At 49.4% G+C, this 12,500-nt stretch overlaps 1 protein-coding gene across 3 annotated transcripts in view; it reads right to left on the reverse strand.

The window, feature by feature from the left end:
* Window positions 1-3,576: 3,576 nt before the first annotated feature.
* LOC311326593 (glutamine--fructose-6-phosphate aminotransferase [isomerizing] 2-like) overlaps window positions 3,577-12,500 on the reverse strand; it is a 42,850-nt gene continuing 33,926 nt past the window's right edge. For all 3 annotated transcript variants that reach the window (XM_084459524.1, XM_084459523.1, XM_084459522.1), the window contains 11 exons: window positions 11,786-11,900; window positions 11,529-11,692; window positions 11,045-11,140; window positions 9,360-9,457; window positions 9,084-9,204; window positions 8,681-8,838; window positions 7,738-7,852; window positions 7,249-7,376; window positions 6,351-6,518; window positions 5,920-6,081; window positions 3,577-5,179 (listed from right to left, as the gene is read on the reverse strand). In XM_084459524.1, the coding sequence (XP_084315650.1) occupies window positions 5,135-5,179; window positions 5,920-6,081; window positions 6,351-6,518; window positions 7,249-7,376; window positions 7,738-7,852; window positions 8,681-8,838; window positions 9,084-9,204; window positions 9,360-9,457; window positions 11,045-11,140; window positions 11,529-11,692; window positions 11,786-11,900 (1,370 nt within the window). In that variant the 3' untranslated portion in view covers window positions 3,577-5,134. The remainder of the gene's footprint in view (window positions 5,180-5,919; window positions 6,082-6,350; window positions 6,519-7,248; window positions 7,377-7,737; window positions 7,853-8,680; window positions 8,839-9,083; window positions 9,205-9,359; window positions 9,458-11,044; window positions 11,141-11,528; window positions 11,693-11,785; window positions 11,901-12,500) is intronic.

A 12,500-nucleotide genomic window follows, 5' to 3' on the forward strand; every position in this document is an offset into this window, starting at 1 on the left:
GGGGAGAGAGAGAGGCAGGGGAGAGAGAGAGGTTGGGGAGAGAGAGGCAGGGGAGAGAGAGAGGCTGGGGAGAGAGAGGTTGGGGAGAGAGAGGCAGGGGAGAGAGAGAGGTTGGGGAGAGAGAGGCAGGGGAGAGAGAGGTTGGGGAGAGAGAGAGGCAGGGGAGAGAGAGAGGCAGGGGAGAGAGAGAGGCTGGGGAGAGAGAGGCAGGGGAGAGGAAGACGGTCAGGGTTAAGGCGAGCTTGAATATGCTGATGATCAACACATGTGGGCCGGACAGACACCCACACACTCAGACACCCACACACTCAGACACCCACACACTCAGACACCCACACACTCAGACACCCACACACTCAGACACCCACACACTCAGACACCCACACACTCAGACACCCACACACTCAGACACCCACACACTCAGACACCCACACACTCAGACACCCACACACTCAGACATCATTCACACTCAGACACAAACACACACACATCCTTTCTATCGTGTGAATGCACAGGAACTGTTATTACCCCCCCACCCACCCACCTACACACACACACACACACACACACACACACACACACACACACACAGTCCTATTGAAGAGAGGCTGACTAAACTGGCAGAGTGTGGGTTCGCACGGCTATGACTCAGACAAAAAAAACGAACGCTCCTCATCTACAGTATCTATAACTTCCTCCTCCGCCCGCCCGGCTGGCTCTCTGACGACGTCCTGGCCTAATCTTATCCCACTTCCCTCTCTCTCTCTCTCTCTCTCTCTCTCTCTCTCTCTCCCTCTCTCTCCCTCTCTTCCCAGCCCTCCTCCATTCCCCCGCTGACGTTTTTCACCAGGTCATCCTTCCTCTGTCTGTCCCTCGCTATCTCTCTCTCTCTCTCCTCCTCCTTCCTCTGTCTGTCCCTCACTATCTCTCTCTCTCTCCTCCTCCTCCTTCCTCTGTCCCTCGCCATCTCTCTCTCTCTCCTCCTCCTTCCTCTGTCTGTCCCTCTCTATCTCTCTCTCTCCTCCTCCTCCTTCCTCTGTCTGTCCCTCACTATCTCTCTCTCTCCTCCTCCTTCCTCTGTCTGTCCCTCGCTATCTCTCTCTCTCTCCTCCTCCTCCTTCCTCTGTCTGTCCCTCACTATCTCTCTCTCTCTCCTCCTCCTTCCTCTGTCTGTCCCTCACTATCTCTCTCTCTCCTCCTCCTTCCTCTGTCTGTCCCTCACTATCTCTCTCTCTCTCCTCCTCCTCCTCCTTCCTCTGTCTGTCCCTCGCTATCTCTCTCTCTCCTCCTCCTCCTTCCTCTGTCTGTCCCTCGCTATCTCTCTCTCTCCTCCTCCTCCTTCCTCTGTCTGTCCCTCGCTATCTCTCTCTCTCCTCCTCCTCCTTCCTCTGTCTGTCCCTCACTATCTCTCTCTCTCTCCTCCTTCCTCTGTCTGTCCCTCACTATCTCTCTCTCTCCTCCTCCTTCCTCTGTCTGTCCCTCACTATCTCTCTCTCTCCTCCTCCTCCTCCCTCTGTCTGTCCCTCACTATCTCTCTCTCTCTCCTCCTTCCTGTCTGTCCCTCACTATCTCTCTCTCTCTCTCCTCCTCCTTCCTCTGTCTGTCCCTCGCTATCTCACTATCTCTCTCTCTCTCCTCCTCCTTCCTCTGTCTGTCCCTCGCTATCTCTCTCTCTCTCCTCCTCCCTCGCTATCTCTCTCTCTCTCTCTCTCTCCTCCTCCTTCCTCTGTCTGTCCCTCGCTATCTCTCTCCTCCTCCTCCTCCTCCTTCCTCTGTCTGTCCCTCACTATCTCTCTCTCTCCTCCTCCTCCTTCCTCTGTCTGTCCCTCGCTATCTCTCTCCTCCTCCTCCTCCCTCTGTCTGTCCCTCACTATCTCTCTCTCCTCCTCCTCCTTCTTCCTCTGTCTGTCCCTCACTATCTCTCTCTCCTCCTCCTCCTCCTCCCTCTGTCTGTCCCTCGCTATCTCTCTCTCCTCCTCCTCCTCCTCCTTCCTCTGTCTGTCCCTCACTATCTCTCTCTCTCTCTCCTCCTCCCTCGCTATCTCTCTCCTCCTCCTTCCTCTGTCTGTCCCTCGCTATCTCTCTCTCTCTCCTCCTTCCTCTGTCTGTCCCTCACTATCTCTCTCCTCCTCCTCCTCATGTTTCCCTGCTGTGTTCTGAGATGGATTCACGCTTCTACAATACCTCTGCTTTCACACCTCCACTGTGAGACACACGTCACACACTCAGATTAGGGACATGTGGGTAGTGCCTACTGGTCTAGTGACACGTCCCTTGATGATGGACAGGGAGGGTACCTGTTGGGACCTCTTCAGAGGACACTTTGTGCCTTCTGGTTCCAACGCTTGACTGTGTAGGACTAAAAGCAGAAACCACTGACCTATTTTGATACAGAGGTGTCCATCATCGCCCCGAAACTGCTGAGCTCAATGACAGCTGCCACATGGGTCAATCAGCAATACTGAGCTAGCATAGCATAGCTAACATATCAACCAGGTAGAAAAGGTGAGGTCGTCTCATTGATCTGTGTTCTGGCTTTGGGGCAATCTCGCCTAGCCTACTTCTACCCTTCATATCAGTGGGAACACACACACACACACACACACACACACACACACACACACACACATGCACACACACACACACGCACGCACGCACGCACGCACAGTCACACACACACGCACGCACGCACGCACAGTCACACACACACACACACACACACACACACCACGCACGCACGTACCCACGCACGCGCACACACACACACACGCGAAGTCCTCACCAGTTCATGACACCGCATTGTCTAAACGTTTACGCACTCTACGTAGAGCGCGTTGGTGATGCCCGCCACATAATCGCGTATCCATATCCAACTCACGGTTCCCTACGTAGCGCTAAACTGGAAAAGGCCCGGATCCTCTCCTTTCTCCTTTCTCTCACTTCTCTCGGTAGCAATGCGGTAATCGTCTGGAACTGGGAAGCCGGGGGTCGGGCAGACTCGTCTAACACCTACCTTCTCCTTTCGCTTCTCCCAGGACACTCCCATGCATGGAAAAACACGGCGCAACAGCTCCTCTCCCTCCACCAACAATCGGTGATCAATAAAGTGGAGCAGAACTGTTCTCCGAGCTGTCACGACGATAGATACTGGTTCCCGACTTCGACACCCAATTCCAAACTCCAGATCGGTGGCTGGCGGAGGGGAGAGAACCGCTCTCAGCCACAACAAGCCAGGGGCAGGAGAGAGAGAGGGAGAGGAGCAGAGGGATGACGTAACCGCGCAATGTCATGCGTTCGGCTCCTGAGTTCACTTGTGCTGCGTAACTGCGCGTAACTGCGCGTAACTGCGCGTAACTGCGCGAAGAAACGGGAAGGAGTGGAAACAACGTTTAGATTTGGAACATGTCTCTATGACTGTGTGATGTATGTGTAGTGCTGAACATGTTTCAGTTGAATGGCCCCACCTTTTATCGCCATATTTGGTTCAGAAGGGAGGGGGTGATATGTGTTAAAGACACAAAAACACAATTTTCACCTTATTTATTTATTAATTAATTGATTATAGTCTCTGGTTGCTATAAAACATACCGTACAAAATACAATCATATTTGCAGAGATGAATCACACCCACTTTCTTTCCTTCCGAAATAAAATCAGATAAATACACAAAACATCACCTTTATTTACCCACACGACTAAATCTATACTTCTCCTCACTGAACAAGCTCTGTCTATCTATGCATTGCAGATACCATCTTGTTTATCATAAGGCACAAATGGAGTTAAAAAGTGCAACAGAGATGTCCTCACGTTCACATAGGAGTCTTTTTGGCCCCAATATACCCTTCATACCTTTTTGGCCCCAAAATACCTTCAATACATAACAAGAGAAAAGGGATATAAAAGAAACAAAGATGGTGACGATCATTGCAATAAATCAGTTTCTGCTTTTTAGTTAACGGTACCACTATCATTTAAGAACATTTGAGCAGGTTGGAATGTCGCACAGACAGTGGAATAGGTTCCTGAAATCCCTTTAGTAAAAATACACAATAAAAACATCAAAAAATAACTTTGGAAAACCAGGGAGTTCTGCAAATAATGCCACTAATCTAAGGGGCTACAATGCACATTGATCACATGTTTGTGTGCAATAAAGCAATGCATGCACATCAGAGACTAGACTTAAATCTAATGATATAGCGACAGGATACAGAATTTTCTGGCTGCGGTGTTTGCCTACACTTCCCACAATGCAACACTATGGTAAGAATCCTCATATTGGACCGATTTCACATGACAGGAAGAGATGAGCATCCATTGGGATATCGGTACATTCATAATGCACACTTGGTCCTCCTTATCGCACAACTGTAAACACTTCATCGGAACAAATTCCTCACAAATACATTATGTACTTGCTACTTCTACATCTCCATGGTTCCACCAGACCAGGGTCAAAATACTATACTATTTGAGTATACTATTTGAGTATATTATTTGAGTATACTATTTGAGTGTGATACTCACACGAACAAATGCAAGTGAGTCGAATAGTATTTCAAATAGTAGCCTATTTCACCCAGGTCTGGTTCCTAGCTACAGTATGTGTTCTGCTCAACGTCGATACAAGGCACAGTATACACTTTGCAGTGGCACTCACAGATGTATATAGGAATATCTACGGCGCTGGTGTCAAACTCTCTCTCACTGGGAGGTAGGCCTACCAGACGCTGACATGGCTGGGGAGATTTGCTTCGCTCTCTCACTTGGAGGTAGGCCTACCAGACGCTGACATGGCTGGGGAGATCTGCTTCTCTCTCTCACTGGGAGGTAGGCCTACCAGACGCTGACATGGCTGGGGAGATCTGCTTCTCTCTCTCACTGGGAGGTAGGCCTACCAGACGCTGACATGGCTGGGGAGATTTTCTTCCCTCTCTCTCTTCTTCTCCACAAGGCTTCATTGTCGATGGCGCCACCTCAACAGTGTAGCGATAGAACTTCACATTCTCTGCTATAAAAATGATATACTACACTCATTCCTCTAGTCTCTCGCTCTCTCTCTCTCTCACACACACACACACACACACACAAATTGCACAATGACGTGTGGGTCTCCCCTCTGCCTCCATGTCTACTCCACAGTGACAGACTTGGCCAGGTTCCTGGGGCAGTCCACCTGCGACCGGAGGAACATCTGTTAAACCCCCGCACATCCCCTGAGCACAGGAACAATACTAGACTAGATCCACCCCATCTAGTATACTAATAAACCCCCGCACATCCCCCGAGCACAGGAACAATACTACACTAGATCCACCCCATCTAGTATACTAATAAACCCCCGCACATCCCCTGAGCACAGGAACAGTACTACACTAGATCCACCACATCTACTACAGACTAATACCAGATCTACTAATACTAGACTAGATCCACCACATCTACTACATACTAATACCAGATCTACTAATACTAGACTAGATCTACCACATCTACTACATACTAATACCAGATCTACTAATACTAGACTAGATCCACCACATCTACTACATACTAATACAGACAGACAGACAGGTGAGCAGACAGACAGACAGACAGGTGAGCAGACAGACAGACAGACAGGTGAGCAGACAGACAGACACACACACACACAGGTGAGCAGACTGATAGGTGAATAGACAGACAGTTGAGCAGACAGACATGTGAGCAGATAGACAGATGAACAGACAGACAGACAGACAGGCGAGCAGACAGACACACAGACAGACAGACAGGTGAGCAGACAGAAAGACACACAGACAGACAGACGACAGGTGAGAACACAGACAGACAGGTAAGCAGACAGACAGGTGAGACTGGCAGGTAAATCAACAGGTAAACAGAGAGGTTAGATCGGGTGCACTTGTTTCGACGTACGTCAAAGCCCCTGAGCACAGCTAGGTGGAAGGACATGAGCTGCAGGGGGATGACGCTCAGGATGCCCTGCAGACAGTCCACCGTCTGGGGCAGCTCGATGGTCTGATAGGCATTCTGGGTGATCTCCGGGTCGTCCTGGCAACACAGGATAATAGGCCGGCCCTGATGGACGGAGGAGAGACAGAGAGAGAGAGAGAGAGAGAGAGAGAGAGAGGAGGAGGAGAGAGAGAGAAGGAGAGAGACAAAGGATGAGAAAGGGACAGAGAAACAGAGAGATCAGTCAATCAATTAATTTGCATTAATTATTCAATGCTTCCAGTCAATTACCTGTCTCTGTATGTGTGTGTGTGTGTGTGTGTGTGTGTGTGTGTGACTTTCCGCGTGCGTGTCTGTCCCACGTTTTGTCTGTGTTCCCGCGTGCGTATTCATACCGATCTGGCGGTGACCTGCTGGAGGGCGTTCTGGCACTTGGTGTAGCAGGCGTCCTTCATGATGATCATGATGACGGGCATGTGCTTGTCTATGAGCGCCAGGGGGCCGTGCTTCAGCTCGCCCGCCAGGATGCCCTCAGAGTGCATGTATGTGATCTCCTTGATTTTCTGGCACGGGACGAGTAAATCAATCAGTCAGCTGGTATAATCGATGCTCCGTCCTCACAGAGACACAGGAGAAGAGGTTCCTAGCCTCAGAATAAGATCTGTGACTTATCCCTTAACAGATAGTGTGTGTGTGTGTGTGTGTGTGTGTGTGTGTGTGTGTGTGTGTGTGTGTGTGTGTGTGTGTGTGTGTGTGTGTGTGTGTGTGGCACATATGTATGGGGGCTGTACCTAGGGTTTGAGAAAGGGTCTGGGGAGGTTGGGATGTGGGAATGAGTGAAATCTGTGCTACATAACTTTTTTTTGTATTCCTTCTACAGCATGTATGTAACTTTCCCACTGTGTACTATTTGCCCCACTATTTTAAGACTGTATATTTATTTGCCCAGGGACTGCGGGTGGAAATTAGCTGTCTAGCTATAACCTTGTACAGTGCATCTCTCCCTATTCTATAGGGTAAATGTCTACAGTACCTTGTCCCTGTCTTAAAATTAAATAAAAATCAATCAATCAATCAATCAACAGTAGCCATGTTTCCATCTACACGTTTTATGCAAATTAAGTTATATCGAATTAATAATGCCTTATGGAAACAGTAAAGTTCGATTAAAAATCATGAAAATCGACAAAAAGTTTGTACTGTCGATCTCATCGGATTTTTCTCATCGGATTTTCTCTTGTTCGACTACGACATATTGCTACAGGGAGCGTTACATCGCTGCTCTCCGCTCACCAGCGCCCCCTCCAGGCAGGTGGCGTAGTTGAAGCCTCGGCCCATCACCAGGAGAGACCTCTGCTGGTACAGCTCGTTTGCTATGGTCTTGATCTTGTCATCCAGAGACAGCACCTTCTTAATCAGGTCTGGGAGGAGGGAGGAGGAGGGGGAGGAGAGAGAGATGGAGGAGGGAGGAGGAGGGGGAGGGGAGAGAGATGGAGGAGGGAGGAGGAGGGGGAGGAGAGAGAGATGTAGGGGGAGAAAGAGAGAGGGAAGAGAGGGGGAGAGATGTAGGGGGAGAAAGAGAGAGGGAAGAGAGGGGGAGAGATGGAGGGGGAGAAAGAGAGAGGGAAGAGAGGGGGAGAGATGGAGAATGTTTAATGTGACTGGCCAGGAGAAACAGTAGTAGTAGTGAGTTTGCGTGTGTGTGTGCATGTGTGTGTGTGTGTGTGTGTGTGTGTGTGTGTGTGTGTACTAGTGTGTGTGTGTGTTTGTTTAGTGGCTCACCTGGCATGATCTTGAGTCCATGGATGATCTCCAGCCTCCTCTTCTGCAGGGAGATCCTGTCCTCACTCATCATCAGGCCGAACATGATGAGCGCCACAAACTGACTGGTGTACGCCTGGAGAAACCACACACACACACACACACACACACACAAATACACAAACACACACACACACACATACACACAAGTGAACATAAATATACACACATGCACACACACACACGGAAGCACATGCAAGCGTAGACACAAATAAAACACATGCATGCACGCACACATGCACGCAGCACAAACACACACACACACACACACACACACACTCTTAGCCCCAGTGGGCTAGTGTGTGACATAACTGGGTCGGGGCACCTCAGGCATGTGTCACCACAGCTACAGTCCCCCTGTGCCCGACCATGTGACGTTACGCAACCCTGTCCCCTTCTGTCCCCTCTAACTCCACGCTGTGGGACGCACTGTGTCCTCTAACTCCACGCTGTGGGACGCACTGTCCCCTCTAACTCCACGCTGTGGGACGCACTGTCCCCTCTAACTCCACGCTGTGGGACGCACTGTCCCCTCTAACTCCACGCTGTGGGACGACTGTGTTGCGTGTTCACTAAATGGTAAATGGACGGCACTTATATAGCGCTTTTCCACCTTAGCGGCACTCAAAGCGCTTTACAATGACCTCTCATTCACACATTCACACACACATTCACACACCAATGGCGGCAGCTGCCATGCAAGGTGCTAACCTGCTCATTGGGAGCAATTTGGGGTTAGGCGTCTTGCTCAAGGACACTTCGACATGTGGACAGTCGGAGCTGGGATTTGAACCGCTGACCCTTCGATCACTGAACGACCCGCTCTACCGACTGAGCTGCAGCCGCCCCGCTAGGTCCGTGGTGTTCTGTTGTAATCTGCTCCTGGGTTACTCTCTTGCCTCACCTTTGTGCTGGCCACGCCTATCTCAGGGCCGGCGTTGATGTGCACCCCGCAGTCAGTGTCTCTGGAGATGGAGCTGCCGACGGTGTTGGTGATGCCCACGGTCAGGGCCCCTCTCTCCTTACAGTAGCGCAGGGCCATCAGGGTGTCCGCCGTCTCGCCTGGGGGAGCAGAGTCGGAGTCGGAGTTAGAAAATTAGAATTTGAATCGGATTCAGAGTTAGAGTGAAAATCTGAATCTGAATCAGAGCTAATCAGAGCTGCATTAGAGTCGGAGTCTGAGTCAAAGAACCAGAACCAGAATCCAAATGAATCAGAGAATATAAGACATACTTCATCATGTTGGTAAAGCAGAAGTTTCCCCGAAATGCTTTTTCAATCCCTTCCTGTGTGATCTGTGCCGTTACCTGATTGGCTGATGAAGAAGCAGACGTCGTCCCTGAAGACTGGCGTGTTCCTGTCCAGGAAGTCGCTGGCCAGCTCCACCATGACAGGAAGCTCCGTCAGCTCCTCTAGGATCTGCCTGGTCTGGAGATGGGGAGGGAGAACATCTTCATCATCATCATCACCATCATCATCACCAATATCCTTCTTCTTCCTCCCCCTCCCTCTGCCTCCTCCTCCCTTTCCTTCTCATCATTATCTTTACTATCCTAAACCTTAATGCTGATTGGACGACTCACCGCCACGGCGGCGTGGAAGCTGGTCCCGCAGCCAATCATGATGAGGCGTCTGCAGCGTTTGATCTCCTTCAGGTGGTCCTTCAGGCCCCCCAGCACCACTGACCCCACGACAGAGACGAGGGTTAAAACGTGTGTGTGTGTGTGTGTGTGTGTGTGTGCGTGTGTGTGTGTGTGTGTGTGTGTGTTTGTCAAAGTCAAAGTCAGATTTGTTTGTCACATACCACATCATACAGGTCTAACAAGTAGTGAAATGTTCCTCAGATGCCTGAGGTGGAACCGCCTCTGCCTTGACTTCCTCAACACCGCTGTGTTCCTCAACGCCACTGTGTTCCTCAACGCCACTATGTTCCTCAACACCACTATGTTCCTCAACGCCACTGTGTTCCTCAACACCACTGTGTTCCTCAACACCACTATGTTCCTCAACACCACTATGTTCCTCAACACCACTGTGTTCCTCAACACCACTGTGTTCCTCAACACCACTATGTTCCTCAACACCACTGTGTTCCTCAACACCACTGTGTTCCTCAACACCACTGTGTTCCTCAACACCACTATGTTCCTCAACACCACTGTGTTCCTCAACACCACTATGTTCCTCAACACCACTATGTTCCTCAACGCCACTATGTTCCTCAACGCCACTATGTTCCTCAACACCACTATGTTCCTCAACACCACTATGTTCCTCAACGCCACTATGTTCCTCAACACCACTATGTTCCTCAACACCACTATGTTCCTCAACGCCACTGTGTTCCTCAACACCACTATGTTCCTCAACACCACTGTGTTCCTCAACGCCACTGTGTTCCTCAACACCACTATGTTCCTCAACACCACTATGTTCCTCAACGCCACTGTGTTCCTCAACGCCACGTTCCTCAATGCCACTATGTTCCTCAACACCACTATGTTCCTCAACACCACTATGTTCCTCAACACCACTGTGTTCCTCAACGCCACTATGTTCCTCAACACCACTATGTTCCTCAACACCACTATGTCTTGAAGATGTCGATAAAATATTTAGATTGTGTGTTAATAATTTGGGATTTTTGTGTAAATTAATGAGTGTTGTGTTTTGTTTTCAACAATCCATTTCATCAATTGGTGATTGCGGTCACCTCAATTCTCCAGTTGGATGTGTGTTAGTGCGCTAGACGGAGAGTCTGTCTGGAGGCTATTGTATATTGTATTCTATCACGTTGACATGTTGCCCTGTTCTGCCTCGTTATGTTTATGCACCAAGGCAAATTCCTCGTAGTAGGAGGCCTACATGGCTGAATTAAAATCAGAAGTAAAGGGTGTGAATTCAGTGTTTTATTTTTAATACATTCACAAACATTTCTAAAAAACCTTTTCCCTTTGTCTTTATGGGGTATTGTGTGTCGATTGATGAGAAAAACATGAGTGTTATCCATTTTGAAATAAGGCTGTAACAAATCAAAATATCAAAATATCAAAATATGGAAAAAGTGAATGAGTGTGCAGATTTACGGCTTGACTTTACATATATTTGAGTACGCACTTCAATCAGCGGAGGTGGATGTTGAGCAAAACTTCTTTGTAATAAGGAATAACCACACCCTAGGCTTGCAACTGAGCTAATATTGATGAAGGCGCCAACAGGATCCTAGGCATCAGGAAGGAACAGGATATGACATCATCACTGTCCGTACCTGTGTTGGTGTCAAAGAAGATCCTGCCCCTCATGGTGTTGACGACCGACTCGGGCTGCTCGAAGATCTCCTTCTGCATGAAGGCCTCAAAGTTACCTAGACAGAGACAAAGACGGCAGAGAGAGAGACAGAGAGACAGAAAGATAGGGAGAACATCAGTCTCAACTCACTGGTGTAGTTATTCAGTCACACCAGCAGAGGGAGTGCTTGTTCTAGCCTCTGGATTTACTGTCTGGAATGAATTTGTTGAGCGTTTCCCCCCAAGAAACATCTGTGCAGCCATTAACCATATATTCAGCTGTAAAAACCGGGGCGTTGTGCAATTTTACTGACTAAATTTACTATACTATAATACATAATATACCCGTGAAACAGTGACCTCTGGATTACCGCAATCCTTCCAGAATCCACACATTCCACACCGTAATGAGCCACATCTGTCCATAGGGGCTCTGTAGACCCTCGTGGTCCCCGACCTCCTGACCTTTCATGATCTGCTGCAGCTCCATCTGCAGGGTCTCGATGACCCTGAGCGGCTCCTCCCCCGCCAGACGGCTCATCCTATGCAGCGACAGCTTCCCCCACTTCACCGCCGCGATGTCATCGTCCTCCAGGTACAGCACCTTGTTGGTGTGCTCGATGATGGCACTGTTGGGGACGAGGAGGAGGAGGGGGGGTTGGGTCATATACTACTGACACACACACACACACACACACACGCAGGAGGGTTTCCCAGCTCACCTAGCGTCGGAGGCGAAGTAGTACTCCACAGCCTTGCCGTCGCCCACAGAGTTCAGCGTGGCGGAGCAGTCGGCGCGGTTGTGGTTGTTCTTCTGAACGCCGTCCTTAAACAGAGCTGGGGGGCGACAGGGGGGGTTAGAACAGCGCTGGGACCCGCCCACATCCACAGGTCAAGGGTTAATCAAGACGTGTGCTTTACTTGAACTCTTCAACCCATTATCTTTCCACAGTCCAGCGGATCGGCTGGCGAGTGGCTATCGGTGTGACGCGTGGGATTAGGAATATAGTCCGACAAAGTCAGATTGAAGACGGGAGAGGTGGAGGGCAGGTGTTCAAGTAAAATAAAGCACAATGTAAACAAATACCGTCGACAGATCGCCAGTAACAACAGATCAACAGATAAATCAACAAAGACAAGGATTTGATTGACAGCCCAAGTTCAAGTAGAGTTGTGAATCAACCAGCAGAGGGAGGGGAACATGATTGTCACCTAGATGAGGAAGAGAAGAGTCATCTGACTGAACATCAACATCTTGTTACAAGTTATTACAGTAACTGACTAGTCTCGCACAGACAGATCTACACAATTCGTTTGGGGCTGGAGAAAGGTCTGGCTGCATCCCCCATTATGATTCTGGAACGGGGGGAAAACGCAGTATTTATTTAAACCAATCAAAATCATTTCAGATGGCAATTGTTTTTTTGTTTTTTTAAC

This window comes from Borostomias antarcticus, assembly GCF_949987555.1.
Source record: "Borostomias antarcticus genome assembly, chromosome: 28".
Taxonomy (NCBI): domain Eukaryota; kingdom Metazoa; phylum Chordata; class Actinopteri; order Stomiiformes; family Stomiidae; genus Borostomias; species Borostomias antarcticus.